General features: G+C 39.3%; 1 protein-coding gene across 8 annotated transcripts in view; it reads right to left on the reverse strand.

The window, feature by feature from the left end:
• Window positions 1-17,623, reverse strand: part of YAP1 (Yes1 associated transcriptional regulator) — a 108,083-nt gene that overhangs the window by 14,978 nt on the left and 75,482 nt on the right. For 2 of the 8 annotated variants that reach the window (XM_044441533.1, XM_044441529.1), the window contains 2 exons: window positions 13,031-13,221; window positions 10,796-10,843 (listed from right to left, as the gene is read on the reverse strand). In XM_044441533.1, the coding sequence (XP_044297468.1) occupies window positions 10,796-10,843; window positions 13,031-13,221 (239 nt within the window). The remainder of the gene's footprint in view (window positions 1-10,795; window positions 10,844-13,030; window positions 13,222-17,623) is intronic. The other 6 variants (XM_044441534.1, XM_044441530.1, XM_044441535.1 and 3 more) reach the window with 3 other exon arrangements.

Below are 17,623 nucleotides of genomic sequence, written 5' to 3' on the forward strand. Positions count from 1 at the left end.
TGGCTACCCCTAAAGACATTAATCAAACTCCTAAAAAGAGTCTGGTCTGATGCACAGTGTGCCACCTAAAGAAAATCAATAAAGAAACTGAGATGTGAGGATAATTGGGAAATTTTTAATTCTTATTTACATCTTGGAAGAGAGTAAAACAAATTATTGTGTCACAAATTAAAAAGAATGAGCATATGCAACATATATGGAGAGAGTTGGGCTTGACATTCCTAGAAAATGACTCATTTAGATTCTGGGCCCAGGTAGAAAAAGGAATACTAGCCCTATTGACAATCCAATTAGATCATCACAGTGGCACAGTTATTTTTCTTTACTTTTTAACAAGTGGGACCATTACAGACTTCCCTAATAAAATTGATTTCTTGATACTTTCCTCTTGTCCTTGTCCTACATTTATTCCTCAGATAAAATAAATGTTTTAATTAATTCCTGACCTGGCAACTCCCTCCCCCTCGTTGGATATGCTACCAGGTGACCTGTTTACAGCAAAACCTAGTTGATAATGCCTCATTCTTTATATGCCTAAATCATCATAGGAGAGCTCCTCAGGGTTGGGGAGTAAGCACTGTTTTGCCAAGTCATAAGAAAGGTTCAAACACTGAATCATCATTTTTTCATCCAGTTAGTTTGTTTAGTGTTATCTCCCCACTGTATTTTGAGTATTTACTACACAGATTAAAGTCCTGGGCCACTGAAAACTCAATTACTGCTTAGAAATAGGCTGGATTTGTTAAGGGCAAGTCTACATCAGACCAATGTTTTCTTGTTCATTAGTGAAGGATGGGAGAAAAGAGTTCACACAATTATAGAATTATACAGTTGGAAGGAGCCTAGAAGGTTATCGGATCCAACTGCCTGCTCAATGTAAGACTCAAATCTTCCATCCAGATTCTAAGTAGGTCTGACCATGCTTAGCTTCCAAGATTAGGTAGGATCACACACTTCAGGATATGTCTCTTTTGCACATTTTGATTCTGCCTTTATCTAACAGAAAGGGGATGCCTATGACAAAAGTTAGCTGCCACAAAGGCTTTTTCCAATATGAATGCTTCACACTAACATCTCTCTCAAGGTCAGACTTGGGACAAATAGCCTCCTCTCAGAACTAAAGGAGGTGCTTACCAGGTTGTCTTCTGGGCAACCCTTTTCTTGTTGATTTCTATGCTGCTTAAGAGCTGAGTGGCCTGGATTTCCCCCCAGTATCAATTCTAAATGTCAAGCTCTCTTATCTTTTATATGCTAATAATATTATCTCTATTGCACTGATTGGGATGAAGTGGCTATCTCTACAGTGCTGACTGGGAGGAGTAAGCTGAGTGAGTTCTGTACACAAGAGTAGCTAACAAATTATACAAAAACAAAAGTAGTTGTCTTTGGGAATAAGAAAAACCCACATCTGCGAATTGGATGATGTACCCATTGAACAACAACACAACCTCAGATACCAAGGACTTAGGGTTTAATGACCACCTCTCATGGACCCCTGAAATCAATACACTCTGATTTGCTTTTCTTAAACATCAAGGTGGGAGGCTGGTTAAACCAGCAGTTGAGGCATTTTTGAAGAAAATATTTCCACAATTTCTGTATGGTTCAGAAATATGGGAGTGCACTAAAGTGTCTATCCTAGAAGTACAGTGGTACCTAGGCTCACGAACACCTCAGTTCATGACCAAATTGGGTTGCGAACAAAAATGTCATAATTTTTTTTGACTCAGGTGGCGAACTCCACACTGGGTGGCGACCGCAATGGCTGCGATCGTGCTGGGGGTGGGAGGGAGATGGCCAGATCGCGCCCATCTTTCCTGCACCAGCGCACCCGTGATTGCACCCATCTTTCCTGCACTAGCGCAACCGTGATCTCGGCCGCCCCCCGAGCACGCTCATGTTTGTGCCAATCTCCCCAACCCACAGTGTGCCCGCGATCATGCCCATCTCCTCCCCCAGCGCACCGGAATGACAGGTGCATCCAGTGATGACGGGCATGATCGCGGTCATGCTGGGGTGGGGGGAGGCAGGGAGATGGCTGCAATCTTTATTGTGCTTTTTCACTTTGCTTCACATTTTTCTAATTAAATAAAAAATAGTTGTCTAGTTAATCATTTTTTTCAAATTGTCAGGTGGTAATGTAATTTGACAAATGCCTGATGTAAATCTTTTAAGTTGTGAGTTTCTGACCATTATTACTAATGTGATTATCACATTCAGTATTATCTACATTTAATTTCCCTCTGACCTCGATTGATATAACCTGTTTCCCAACTACATTTACACGCACTTGCAATTCAGTACATGTCATGCATCTGATGAAGTAGATTGTAGTCCATGAAAGCTTATGCCATAATAAGTGTATTTTTCTTTAAGGCTTCACAAGGTGCTTTCTTGTTCTTGTTGCAAGAGATCAAGAGGGCTAACCTTCTGGAAACAAGTTTGTAAACACACCATCATGACTGTGTTTCCATTTTTTGCTAATTTGCTTTTTACTGATTATAAAGCAACCAACCCTTTTTATCTCACCAATAAGTATAAAGGAACTTTATTAAGGAATACAATTACATAATATGAATGGAATCTCCCAAATTACTTTAAGCAGAACTGTATAAGACTCATAGTTTCCACAGACTTAGAATATTTAAAGTTATGCCAAAATAAATCTAACATGATTGTTGGCCCTAATTATTTTTAGATAGTCTTCTAAGCATGGACCCTAAAAATGATGAAGCAGGTGTTGCATTCCCCACTGACCCCAAGTTTCAGGGTTTGAATGCATTTCAAGCAGACCAGCAAGACTGCAAAATGGATGATTAGATAATTACTTCTGAGAAGCACACATGCAAAGAGTTCTCAAATATCTCCCAACACTTCAAAGAACTACAGAATCCCATCACTGTTGTCATTATCATCTTCACAACAGCTTTACTTTTTCTGAAATAGAACAGCACCAGTCATGACGTGGGTGCCCAAATGAAGTTCAGCACATCTGAAATTCAATTTCAATTGAAGTGCACATCTGATCCCCTAAGACCCACTGATTTCAAGGATAGTATGGTGCTCCTGACTTCTACAGGAATTAAGCTATTTTTTTACCATCATTTCAGTTTTACCATTTCTAAGGAGGCATTAAAAAGAATTCAGAATACTCGTCCATCTGAATATAAATGATAAAACATTACCTGCACAGAACAGCCTACCATATTTTCATTAATTTTGGGATACAGATTTATTGTTCACCATACTATACCACTTCAGAAGTCCAGAAACCACCAGTAGCCAAGAAAGCAAAAATAATAATGCAAATTTGCTTTTACTATGAAAGTTACCCAAACTTAGCAGGTGCAGTGATTAGACTCGCTCATTGCATCAAACCAAACTTAGTTTTGAGAAGCCTAATGCTCCTTTATATTCTTCCAAGCTAAACACACCCTACATGCTCCCTTGAACATGCAGACAAAATAGCAAACCCAGGCTCAGCCCAGGCTGGGGGGGGGGGGTGCTTTTGTGCTGCTCGTACATCCAGTGCTCCTATTGAAGCCCAGGTTACTCTGTAGAATGCACAAGCATGCTTGGTATACTCTTGAAGTGAAGGCATTAATATGCAGGTGACACCCAGTTCTATCTCTCCTTTTCATTAAATCTAGGTGAGGCAGTGACAGTTCTGAATCAGTATGGTAATAGACTGGAAGAGAGCCCACAAACAGACTCAGTCCAGGAAAGACAGAGGCACTGTTGTTGGGTAGCTCACCTGACCAGAGAAGTGATACTGAAATTGTTCTGGAGGAAGTTGCACTCGCCCTAAAGGGCGCACCTGGACCCAACATCATCACTCAAAGCAAAGGTGGACCTAGTGGCAGACAGCAGATTTTATCAGCTTAGGCTGATCTATCAATTCCTTCTTTACCTGGACAGGGAAAGCCCAGTAACAGTCATTCATGTTCTGGTAACCCCTTCTTCTAAGATTATTGCAATGTGTTATCTGTGAAAGTGTATTTCAGAATGATCCAGAAACTTCATCTGGCCTGAAAGAGAGGCACAAGGCTATTAGTGAGGACTGGCTAACACAATCATATCATGTCTATCTGTCCTGGCTGCCAGTCCATATGATGCCAGTCCATCCCATATTAAAGCAACAGCACTGATTCAAAGTGCTGCTATTAACATTCGAAGCCCTAAATGGCTTGGGCCCTGGTTAACTGAAGGACTGTCTGCTCCCGTGTATTTCTGTCCAGAAACAAAGATCTACCACAGTGGTTTTTTATCCCAGGAGCCCCTACCAATGGAGTAAGGCAGGGGACTACTGAAAATGGGACTATGGAATGAGCCTCCCAAAGAGGCTCACCTGGTACCTAAGCTGTGTTCTTTCTGGCACCAAGGAAATATCTTCCTATTTTCTCAGACATGGTAGGCATGTCATGAGAGGAACCAGCTGGAGGTGGAGGTCATACTAGATGGCCCTGGAAACCCCTTCTGACTCATTCTGTTTCTATTTCAGTTTCTGCTTTAAATCTGTTATCTTTGCAATGCTGCTATGCTTTACTTTGGGTTTATATGTTAGCTTTAAACTTTTAAAGTTTATTTTATTGTCCTGTATTTTATAGTTGTAAGTGAACTGCCCAGTAACCTTTGACTCTTGGGGGTTATAAAATAAATAAGGAAAAAGGAAATCACATATTAAAGAAGAGGTTTCACAAAGCTTGCTTATATACAACCAAATTATGGTTTGGTACCAATTCTGAATGAGCTCATTAGCGGGCTGGTTTACCTATATTGAAAGAAAGCTTGCATTAGCATTCCAATTCATGTGAACAGACTAACACAGAACAAGTGACATCCCTTCAATGCAACTAGAAAACATTCTGGAAATAGAGACTCACAAAAATGCTGTGGTCTTAACCAATTAAGAAAATTTGGGGAGGGTGTGTTTATAAGAAGGAACAATACATTCCCATAAATGTTTCTAATGTTCACATACATGGGCCACTCACACAATGAACTTCGCAGAAAGGTTTGCACCTACTCTCAATTGTACAATGTGTACAGGCTTGTGTCAGTCAACATACTTCCTTGAAACTGGTCATACAGGACTTTTACTTCTTGAAAAAGTGTACTTTTTCTTAGGGTTGCTTTAAAACAAGACTAACTGCTTGGTATTCAGTTCCACCAAGCCATGTTTCACCAGTTTGAACGCAATCTAAAAATTGCACCACAACTCAGCACATGCACCATATGCTTCTGAAGTATGGCAAAGGACTGAGCCACACTGGGAAAACACAGATCACCACACATAGACTTATAATCACACATATCTGAATTAAAAGCACTAACAGACAGTGTGCTAGTTAATTCAACACAGAAGAGCTCAGTCTTGCACTGAAGCCCTGAGTGAACACACAGCCTTACTGTTCACAACAGGACACATAACAAACAGAGTGGAAGAGAAATGGGTTTCAAGTCTCCATTTCGGTGCCACATCAGTTCCAATTTAATGATTTTATAAACAGGGCTTAGTCTGCTGGGCCAGTAGGTAAGTATGTGCAAAGGAACAGCACTTCCAGAAAAAAATTAAAGAAATACATTCCAAAACTTTTAACATGCAAGTCTACCGTTCCTGTTCTCACATTATTTCCATCAACCAACTTCAAATATGCAATAGTCTAATCTAGTTCAATTAACCGTTTCAGTGTTAAAGTGCATCAGCTCCTTGAGGTTAACATGCACTGGCTGTGGGGAAGACATGGAAGGTGACAAGCACAGAAGCAACATTTCCTCAATTTTAAAAATTAAATCACAGCATTAGAATGCTACGATCATAGGATCCTTTAGTATCAGAACCAAGCAGAACATTACTTAAACTGATACAGTAGCATCCTTCATGACTAGTATCCGTTCAATCTATGGTAGAATATTAGAATTTTAAACAGTTCAGCTTCCCAAGTAAGTCCTTATTAGTAAACTAGAATATTGGAAAGGAACATATTCCCTTTAAAAGGTAAGCTTTACTAGTAGCTCTTTTATCAAAATCAACACAATACGGGCCAACTTATTATTTCGAAAGAAACACATTATTTTCAAGGCCAACTGAAAGCTATTTCCTGTATTCCAGACATGTGCAAACTACTAAAACCATGGTAGCATGAAAACAGAAGAATATGTTAGGTTTCAGAGGTCCTCCGTTGGAATCTGATCATCACATCATCTTCAGACTTATTTGGGGTAGGGTTTGTTTGTTTTACATAAAAGAAAAGATGTTTCCACAAAAAGTTAAAGAGAAAGGCTAAATGGAATTCCATTTTTTTCCAGGATTTTTACCTGGAATGGATAGAAATGCTGACAACTCTTTTTTGATGATTACAATTCTTTTATCCAGGAAACACTGAACTATTCATAACAAACCCTCTTTTGATGTGCTAATTCTGTACATACAGCAAGTTTTCTACATGGGAGAATGCTTAAAAATGCTGTTCCACACCAGAAGAACAGTCTGAGGACTCTAGCATGTGGTTTTGCTGAATGTGTTATGGTCCTGACACAGGACCATCAGTATTTCCACATAATGCAGCCCATGTGTGTTATGCTCCTGAGCTACCAGAACAGTGACAAGGTACACTAAGTGGGTGCTCAAAAAGGAGGTAACCTGAAACTAAAGGGCAAACAAGACAAGCTAATGCAAATAAGGGTAACACCATTTCCACGTCATTAGCCAAACTAATGTGGGAAAAAGTCTGTTCAGATCTCAAGCAGTAGGGCAAAGAGTTGGCCTCTGCATGGGTTTACTTTAAAGGCCACTTTCATTGGCTGTAAAACCCTACACTGTGATTTCTATGGAAGAAAAAATGTTACTGAGGAACCAAATGCATTCAGTTTCTTTAACTGCAAATCCCACTGCGTTATACAAATGTGCAATGTATATGCTTGTCTGTTTTTATTTGCTTGAGTTGATGTGCACAAGCACAAAAGCTTTAAAAGGAAAACATCTGATTTATTCACATTAATGGCATGCATCAATGTGGGAGGGGAAGTGAATCACTGATTCTATGACATGCAGTATAATGTTTGTAACAGAAATGTTGGGGAAAAGAATTGGTGCTCTAACTCAGCAATGCATTGCCTATCCCACCTTCTTGTCCTTGGGCAGGTTATCTGACTTAGCTAAGCGCTCAGTTCATTCAGTTTTTTCTTTAAAAGCTTCAAAAAAGGTAGTTCTACAACTTTCCTCTTTCAAATTTGAACTGCCACCCCTTGTCCTCTTTTCCCAGTCAAATAGATGAACAGTTATCACCTTTCTTTGTGGTATCTTTATAGATTCTTAAAAAAAAACAAACTTGGTCAGCCTGTTTCCTTAAACTTAGTGTGAATTGGGGAGCAGTATGACATCTCAAGTCTTAAAAAACCATGATCCAGTTAAGAAATTATATGCAGGACTGAGAGAGGCAGGTGAAGGAATTGGACCAACTTTGTGACTCTAGCTAGATAGGGCTAGGACAGAAGAGAGAACAACTAACCAAGTCAAAGGTGGTAGTGTGGGGGGATAATTTATGAATGTTTAGCAACTCTTTCCAGACTCAGAGACCATACACATTATATGGAACATTTAAAAAGAGGGTAATCTGGGTGAGCTGTTTGCCTTAGCTCTGAGACTTCTTAGATCCCATAAAGCTGTTCCCCTGTGGCTTGTTTCTACAATGAACTAGTAATATACAGATGCTTAGATAATCTAGGTATTTCGGTTACAGTATATAGCCCCATGCCCATAGTGGTTGGCTGATGTATCTATGTAATCAGAAAATATTACCAATGTGACACAAAGGTTGGACTTGCATGTAGTAGAAGAGGATGGTTTTGCAGCACCAATCTTACCACAAAGATAATATGGTGACACTGAACTGCATAATGAGCGATTGGTTTATTTATCATGAACCCAAAGCCCCAAAATTCAGTCAACTGTCAAATTGTATTGTACCCCAACTAAACATACTTTATGACAGTTTCAATAAAGGCTACCACATGTCCTGATTCATTCCACAGAGGACATAACCCTAAACAGCAAATCTAAACAGCATAGCTATTCATTTCTTATTTTAAATGAAAAAGATTGGCAGAGGCCTTGAATTTATGGCAAAGCTTGACTCCAACCGCTAGAATGGCCACAGAATGCTGGATTAGATGGACCTTCATCTGAACCAGTTTAACTTTTTATATTCTTATAGTGCTAAAGTTAAAAGACAGCAGGACTAAAAGCCCTCACGATGATGAAGGCACAATAAAGATTTGAAGGTAAACAAGTAACACATGGAGTCATATCATAAGATGGGAGATTAAGTTAGAACCACAAGTAGGTACAGAAGTGATGGTGGAGGTAACATGCAGTATACAAAGGACAAGACTACAAAGAATTTTATAAATCAAAAGCCACCTGAACATTACACTGGACACAGAAAATCACTGAAAGGACCTCAAGCTTTGGTATAGAAACATAAACAAAAAGTTAAATCAGAAACATTTCTGATTTGAGGTCAGACCAATGAGGAACCTTATAGCCCATTGGGATGCATGAAATTTCAGCACTAGAGATAGTTACACATGTGAAATGTATAGGTGATATTGAAAGCAATCAGAGAATGCATCTTCTTTTCAAACAGGATCTATGTATCACCACACAGAGCTGGGAAGCAATTTTTCACATGTGGACTTGCCTACTAATTTATGATGTTATTTGCTTTTTAAAACTGAGAATGTACTTCAATTCTGTATATGCTGACTTTCACTCTGTCCTTATGGCACACTAATAATCTATCATGGACATTTTTTGTATAGTGGGTTGCAAGTCGGTACAAGAAGCTGCACTAGATGACATCTAGGTTCCTTCCATTTTCTGTTTTGTTTAAACCCTTGTGTGTTCCAGCAGGAAATGAAGTTGAGCTTCAGGTCTGAAGTGGGAAGGAAAAGGCAACAGCAAGGCCACAGACTTTAAATCATTTGGACTAATATCTTTGAAAATAGATGATGAATAGGAATCATCATAGAATAATCAGCTGGTATCAGTAGCAGTGAGAACTAGAGCCACAAATAAAAGCAGTATTACAGAAAAGATGGACATCCAACTGGAAGCTAACATTAGACTAGTAAGACAAATGCTCTAATAACTAATAACAGAAGCTGTTTTCCCCTCCGTACTTAACGGTGACTGAAGGAAAAATCACTGACCTTCGTTTCATCTTGGCCCTAAACCCTTCTGATAATACAGTGGGGGAAGACTGTCAGTTCAGAACAAGAACTTATCCTGACTAATTTTATTTAGTCTCAATCTGATAGCTCATGCTGACAAAGCAAATAAAAGCAAGGTGCTAAGAGCATCTCATCCTGGGCAGCACCAACATGGCATTAGCCAATCTTCTAAGATACAAAAGTAATACAAACACAGAAAAACTCTTGATAGATCCTTCACAACTATCCAGAGAAGCTACTGGGCCAGATTTCCATTATGTAGTTATCTTGCTTCTAGAATTATATTATTAAAATGACATGGAATGAGTGAAATAGAATAATGAAATGCTTGAGTTCTCCATCCACTGGTGCACAGCACAGAGACAAATAAAACTTCACTGCTGGACAGCAGATCTGTAAAGCAAGGCCCACAGATGGATGAAAACATGGCAGACTACTGAATTCTAGGACTGTCAAAACAGCACAGCTCCATTCAGGTAGTCAAACTTCTAATTCGCAGAGCTGGAATGACATGAAATGACACAAGCAAAACTACTGGAGTTTTGAATTTGGACCAAGGTTTAACACTGGCTCAGCTACTAAGCAAAGCAAGTGACCTGAGCCAAACTGGTGATTCTCACGCTGACCTAACGTTTCAGAGAAGATAAAAATGGCCAAATAACCCCATGTATCTTGGGTATGTTGAAAGAAAAAAAGGGATGGTAACAATGTGCTGAACACAACAAATCTCATAAGATGTTGTGTCCCTCTACCCCCTGCAGCCTGTAATAATAGTCTGCATGCAAATTCTGGGGGGAAAATGGGTGGGGAGTGGAGAAAAAGAAACATCATCTCTGCTATGGCGAAAGGAAAGGACTTTGAGTTGTACCAGGCCAATGTTACATGGCTGTTTAATATGCTTTTCACTAAACATCCATGCTGTAGGGCAGTCGCACTGGAGCCTTATGTGGAATATCAAATGAGACACACGTATGTAGCAAATCTGAAAGGAGAAAAAGCAGTTAATACCAAAGTGTCCAGTTATAGCTGATTTGATCATTCCAGTTTTATGGCTCTGCTCATGTAGGTCAGCAAGAAGTTCTAATGCTGCTGGAGAAGGAAGGATTGCAAGATTAACTGGGAGAACATCAAGTTTCTGGCACATGGAAAACGGTTGATGCAGTGTAGACTCTTGAAGTCAGAATAGAGATCTTGTCTTTATGGGCCAGCTGGAACATTTTAGGAGTGGTGAAGTCACATGTGCCCAAGAGAGAACTTGACAGAGCTTTCTCTTCAGGCCTATGCCAGCCCATCATTAGCAAATAAGACATGCTATCTGGAAACCACAGCATTACGTTTGAAAAAAACAGAGCAAGTGTAGAGACCTTTTATTTAACAACCTATTCCTTAAAATACCAGAAGCAAGCCTTTGAGTTGCACAGAGCTCCTTTTCAAGCATGCTGGGATTACTAGCAGGTTATAAAACATAAAAGAAGCTTTACGTAGCCCAAGCACCTCACGTAGCTGATCCAAGTAAAAAAAAGTGTTTCTTATTTTGCTGAAATGTTTGTTAGGAGCCTACCTGACGTTTTGGAGAATTTGCTGTGCTGGGATTGATATTCCGCAATGCCTAAGAGTAAAAGAAATAAGATGGATAAACATTACTTTTTGCTGCTCATGGTTGGGATGGGTAGGCTGACTTGAAACATACACCACCCTTTTAGCATTCTGAAGAGGCAAGTTCCTGCGACAGCCAAAGATGACAAAGGATAAGGGAGTTAAAAGCTGACAAAAGCTGCTGCACAATGGAACAAGACGCTTAGAAGTGCTTACAGAGCACATGGGGACATGTTGCTTCACACTTAGGGAATAAAGAGGAGACATCAAGGTAGCGAACGCTGCCTGACCTAACGTTAGTCAACTTCTCAAGAAGAAGTTACTGAAGAAAAGAAATCCAAAATTAGAAGCCTTATCTAAAAGCATGCTGGCATGGCTGCATATGAGTTTGTTTCAGGATTAATAGCAAAGCAGTTACAGGAAAAGCTTAGACATTTCAGCTGAAAAGCCCTTATTTTTTAACTTGCCTGGAGACAATCATAAATGCGTTTTGTTTTAAGGGGTGATACATTCCACAATGATCCAGCTTACACCAAGTAGTTATCCCTATAAATATTCCTTCAGTATAGAAGGTAGAGAGAGAGTTAGACTCCAGAATAAGGGCAGAAAAAGCAAGAGGTGATGAAGACAAAAGCCTGAGGAAGTGATCTCCAAGATTATGAAAATATTGTATGATGCAGGACCCATCACCCAAACAGAAGGGGAAAAGAAGTTTAAAAGGATTTTTTCAAAGAGGTTAGGATGTGTGCAATGCCCCATAACCTCACAAAAAGTGATGCCAGACATCTGAGATGAGGAGCTAATCAATCATTAGCGAAAGATCTAGGAGAGGAAGCACTGATTGAGAGCAACAGTTCTAGATAATAAACTTAATTGTCCCTTTGGTCTAACGCCTCCAGGATTAAAATAATGATGATGATGAAAGCAACAAATCTAGCTACTTTGAACCCTGTAGGAAAAAGTATACACGTTTTAAAAACTGTTTTATTATGCTATTACATTTCTAAATTAAAGTGAAGACACTCAATCCAGTTGCTCTTAAGAAAGCTCTTGAAAATTACCTGCAACAATATTGACATTGCCTAGCATGGTTGAGTTCCCTGTCCCCTCACCCACCACCACCTTCTGTCACATGAATCAGAGGAAGGGTTCATAATGGGATGTGTATATAATTAGCCCATTCACATGCACTCTGCTACAATCATTATCAGCTGTCAAAGGTTAGCAAAATGCTATGGTGACAATCTAACTTTCCCAGCTGCCTACAAGCAAGCAAAAATACTATATATTGTCTTTAAATAGTTCCAGGATTTGTCCAAGATGCCCAAATAAGCCCAGAGAAAGAATACATAATCAGGAATACTCCTGAACAGACTTGGGTTCTTTCAAGCTACAATTCATATTTAACTCACAGAACTAAAAGGATAGTGGCTTAGATGGCTTTTCAAGAGTTAGACAAATTCAGAGGACATTTCTATCAATAGCTGTAGGCTATGAGAACTAAATGGAAACTTCCTATGCAGCAGGATTTTATTTCTGAATACCACAGAGCAGGCATCAAGGCCAGGATCTTCATGGTTTGCTTGTGAGCTGTTAGAAGCACCTGATTATCTTCTGCTAGATACAAAATGATGGACCATATCCTTTTGAAGAACATCTTTGTTTTTATGGACTGTGTGAAAAAAGTATTTAGACCACAAAGGAATAGAGGCTGAAATATAGCAAGGCCAGGTTTCCATGCATGTCAAAGGTGCCTTCCACCAAGAAGCTGAAAAATTTGGTATGAACAGAATTGTCCATGCAGAGCATTAACTGCATAGCAGCCCAGTGGGTTATTGTCCACGTGGAAGTTGTAAGTGAAGAAAAAACTGCCAATGGTAGGGTACATCCCTTATGCCACAGATCACAGGAAACATCCCCTGCCCCCAGCCCCCAGTACTCAAACAGAAATATTCTAACAAAGTCACAGTCCCTGAGATACAGTCATAGCTATGACAGTCTGTTGGCTTGCTTCAGTGGTGCTTGCTTGGGATATTTATCCAAGAGGAAATCTATTTATGTAGAACAAACAAGTCAGAATCTTTATCTTCTACACTAAAGAAGCAAATTGCTGATACTTGCTGGAACTACAATGTTGATGAGCACAAAGTCACACATGCACACACAACAGATTATATTATAGTGGAAGTGTGTTTCTAACCTGTGGCCTCACCTGCCGAAGCAGTTCTTGATGCTTCAGTCGCAATCTCTCTTTTTCCATCTGCAGCTGTTGCAGCCTCATCTGCTGCTGTTGGCTGGAGTTGCCACCCCCCAGAACTCCACCAGGTGGACTTTGGGGGGCTAGTGGAGGTGGCTTCACTGGAGCATTTTGGCTGATTCTCTGGCTCATAGCTGTGGAGGCAAGCAATAGGGCAGACATTTTAAAGCAACTTAAGCCATAATTCAAAAAGATCATTACTAGAACACATTTCCAAGTACATCACCAGATCCCAAGATGCAGAAGCATATGTAATAATTTCATTTCTACATGTGACCTGCCTTATGGATAAAGTTTTGATGAAAGAGATGGCATGTAGCTGCTTAAATATAGACTGTTTTACTTCAAAATGGGTGAAACTTAGAATAGTAAAGTTGGAAGGGGCCAAGAAGGCCGTTGGCCTCATGCTCAATGCAGGCACCTCAAGCTTGTTATTAATTTGTATTTGCTTATCAACAGACCTGCTCAGATTCTGACAATCGGGTTTGAGAAGAATGGCTGCTTTGTTATTTCTTAAAAAATGTTCTAGCCCTCATTACTGTACAGCAGAGTTTGAACATGTTCTGGGAGCATCCACAGTGGCGTCTGAGGGCATAGCATCTGCACCCATCACTTTCTTACATTTTTGTTGTATCTCTGCAGTTCTTCCCAAGATTTCTCAAATTCCAATCGCCTGAAAATAATTGTTGCCAACTATATTTAGCAAATAGTTGATGGAAGTTAGCAAGCTTGTGCAAATATGTATATATTCCCAAGAAGTTTATCCAGCATGCCAAATATGTTTTATCTTAAACATGCAAAACTACCTAAATCCCTGGCTTTCAAACAGAAAGCTTGGCGGCCTTTGAAAGACTGAAAAAAATATTCGTAAGAAGATGCATACTTTCTTTTCCAGAAAGATGGTTCATGATAAATGAACACATCCTACCAACAGAAAACTAAGAATAAAACAAAGAATAAATCACCATGACCCTGTACATGGAAAAAGAAGGGTTACTCAAAATAGCTAAAGTGGTTGCCTTGAAAATGATAAAGACAACTTTTGTGACGAGGACAAGACTTTAATTCAGTTTGAAGTGACCATTCAGGGTTTTTAAGGAACACATGTGAGGACTGCAGCAATCAAGCTATGAAATTTAGTTAAGAGCTCTTAAGTCTTTGCTTAATGTGTTGCAGGTCAAGTTTGCACTTCAGGTTGTTTTATTTATGCTGACCATTTTTGGAGTGATCTAGTGGGCCACTTAAATTCTGTGTTCTTACCTGCATCTCTGTTATATATAATGGAAGTGAAAGCTGACACACCAAACACTAGTACTGTCCACTGCACAAATGAACTATCACCAAAATATCTGTGTCATGGCTGCTCCAAATCCAAACTGTAAGAAGGCTCTAACAAGCCACTAGTACAGTGCATTTACTCACCATGTGTCATGTCAAAATATAGTAGAAAGACTGTTTTCAACTCTAAATGATGTGATTCATACAATCAAGAGTCATCTACAGATGCATCTATACTCACATAATTTGGATCTAAAACTGTTACTTGCTTGTATGCTTTGAACCTGACAGTTTCTCTTCTTAGTACCCACCTCAGTGTAACTAGAAGACTAACATGTTTTTGTCCCTTTGCACATTTTATGATAGTTGAGCAGTTCACATTAAGTTGCTATGCAGAATATTCAGAAGCAGAAGTGGAAAAAGAAACAAAAAACAAAGAAAGCAAATAGTTATAAAATAAGCAAGACATGGAGTTCCTGTTTGTAAATATAAAAGATACTTTTTTGAAAAAAAGGACTTCTTATTGAATGTCAACTAGCTATAAAAAGGCAAATTGTATTAACTGCCTTACACTGGGTTGGCTTTGTGCTGACATTTCCAGCATTCAACACATAGAAGTACTTTAACCAATAAGGGATCATATAACTGAAGTATCCTGTCAGATAATATAAACCAATATCAGGTCAAAGGCTCAGTAAATCTCAAAAACAAAGGCTATGGACTGCTGAACAAGTCACTTTTGAAATTTAGTTGCTCATAATGACCAAGCATAAATTATGTAGAGGACATATACCTGAAATTCAAAGTGCCCAAATATACATGCAACCTTGTTTGAATGAATGAAAAGGAATTTCTCAGATCATGACCATAACATGCACTTTTATTTGGATATGCTAAATAGTCAGTCATCCATCTCTCTCTTTTGCCCAGTGAAACTATCTTCCGATACAGTTTCAACCAGAACAGAAGTGTCTACTAACAGGGGTGAACAAACTGAATTCAGAACTATGACACTGGAGAGAAAGCAGAGCACCGAGATGAGAGCTTCTTTGAAGGGAGACTCACTTCACAATTTGGTTTACATCAAGTCAGTTTAAACTAATGAAGCACTTGGACAGCAAGTCTGCTGTTCCGATTACACATTTTCGCCAACTGGGCTGCGCCTAGGTCATAGAAACAAAATACATTTACGATAAATATAGGCTCAAGTAGAAATTGTGCCAGTTTCCATTTCGGTTGTAAATAGACAACCATCAGCCAGCTCTACTGGGCTGTAGATCAAATCCAGGCTATTTATAGGTATGTGGCAAAAATAACCAAACACTTTCAATTCCTTGAACATATTTCCATCTAGTCCCAAGATGCACAATGATTAACGTTTATGAGCACAATTCCTCCAGGAACATCTCCTACAAAGACAAATAAAAGCACAAGGCACTAGCAAAAAAGTGCTCTCAGCCTAAGCACCTTTGCATTAGAAAAATGGAAGAGTCAAAGGTTTAATATCGTTTTAGGAAAAGGCAAGTACTTTTAGAAATGCAAAAGGGGAGATGTTCACAATGCAATCAGAAAAGTGCATGTGTGTGCATCTGAGATTGCAGTCTTCAGTCTGCAAATGAAGCAGAAGGTAGAAAATTAAGAGATTTTGCACAGGATTAAAAACTCTTTCAAATGGCCAGCCAGAGGTATAGCTTTCAGAAATGTATGTTTGTGCCATAAACTGAACATTCAACCTAGCAAACATTTGGCTGGTGAGAAAGGAAGAATCCATGACTAATTAAAGGAGAGAGTCTAGCACAACAAAAGCTATACAAATAAAGTTTTAGCTCTGTAACTTTCACATGAAGCAAACTTGTACTTTCAATGCCATTCTAAGAGGCTCAAACAAGGCTTTTAATGATGTTTAAATGCTTAGTTCATTTTTAAACACTACCTAAATTGAGGAAAGGAAAGCACAAAAATAACATCCATTACCAGCTACAGCTTGGATTTACCCATTTCCTTTCTTTACTTTCATGGGTATGGGGAAGCATTTAAATATGGGGCTCTACATCCACACACAGGGCAAGTGGCTAAGACCTCACAGGCAGAAAAGCAAGTCTTTTGTTTCTCAGAGGAAAGAGAGGGATTTAAGAGGAAAGAGGGATTTGGAACAAGGGGTGAAGGAAATAGCATTTTTAATACACAGTTCACCTCTCTCATATTTCTTAAAAGAGCTACACATTTTAACATATGCTGACAGAACACTGTCTTGTCAATTTTCTGCTGCATATTTGTATATTGGCTGTAGTGCATTCCATGTTTTAAGCATATTCTATAGTCAGAACCAAAGTACTAGAATGCCTTTCTATTCATATCAAAAGGGAACACAATATATTTTTATTCTGCTTACAGGCAAGAGCCACCAAATGGAAAAAACAAGTCATGAAACGTCTTGCAGAAACATGAGTGCTTGGAAGGCAGACCCACAAAATTCAATGGACATTACTCCTGAGAAACTATACAAAGGATTGCAGGCAAACATAAGAGATAAAGCACTGAGAATTCTCTTGCTCTGGACACTCAAGTTCTTTACTGAACTTGAATGCCAGGGATAAACAGTCTAGAAAGACAAAAGTGAATCTCCAAAGAGAAATTCATAGTGATCACAGGAGTTTGGGTTTACATTACAGTTATCCAGTATTACACCAAGATAGGCAACCTGTTCAAATACCACATGGGACAGGTTTGCACATCACACCAACCCACTCTGCCAATAGAGCAGAGCAGCTTGGCCATTGCAAGAACAAAATTGTACCCAACTGACAATCAGGCTCGACAACTCCCTCCTTCCTTCCTATCCACCAGATGACAATCCAAGAGACTTTGTAGCTCAAGTCACTCTTCCCACCACAATCAGGAACCATTCTGGCTGCCACAGCTTTTCCTCTTCTTTTTTTGCATTCATGCCTGCATATGTTCAGGCAAAGAGGGCCTATTAAAAAGAGCAAGAGTTTTGACAGGTAGCTTTCAGATATACTTGCTCTTGTGAAAAGTGGTGGGCTGCACTTTTGCATCTTCCTGAGTACCTAGAGTTTTGAGAAGGAGTGGAAACACTGGGGAAACTGGAAGCTTTCAAGGGAACATTGAACACTTTTCACAAGCAAAGATCACTTGTGTCTTTGCTTTGAATTGACAGTTCTTCTTTCGACAGTGCTCAACACAAGACCAATTGTAAAAACAAAGTACCAGTTGGGACCTTCACTGGTTGGCAGCTGC

This window comes from Varanus komodoensis, unplaced genomic scaffold (assembly GCF_004798865.1).
Source record: "Varanus komodoensis strain SLA01 unplaced genomic scaffold, ASM479886v1 scaffold4, whole genome shotgun sequence".
Classification (NCBI taxonomy): Eukaryota; Metazoa; Chordata; class Lepidosauria; order Squamata; family Varanidae; genus Varanus; species Varanus komodoensis.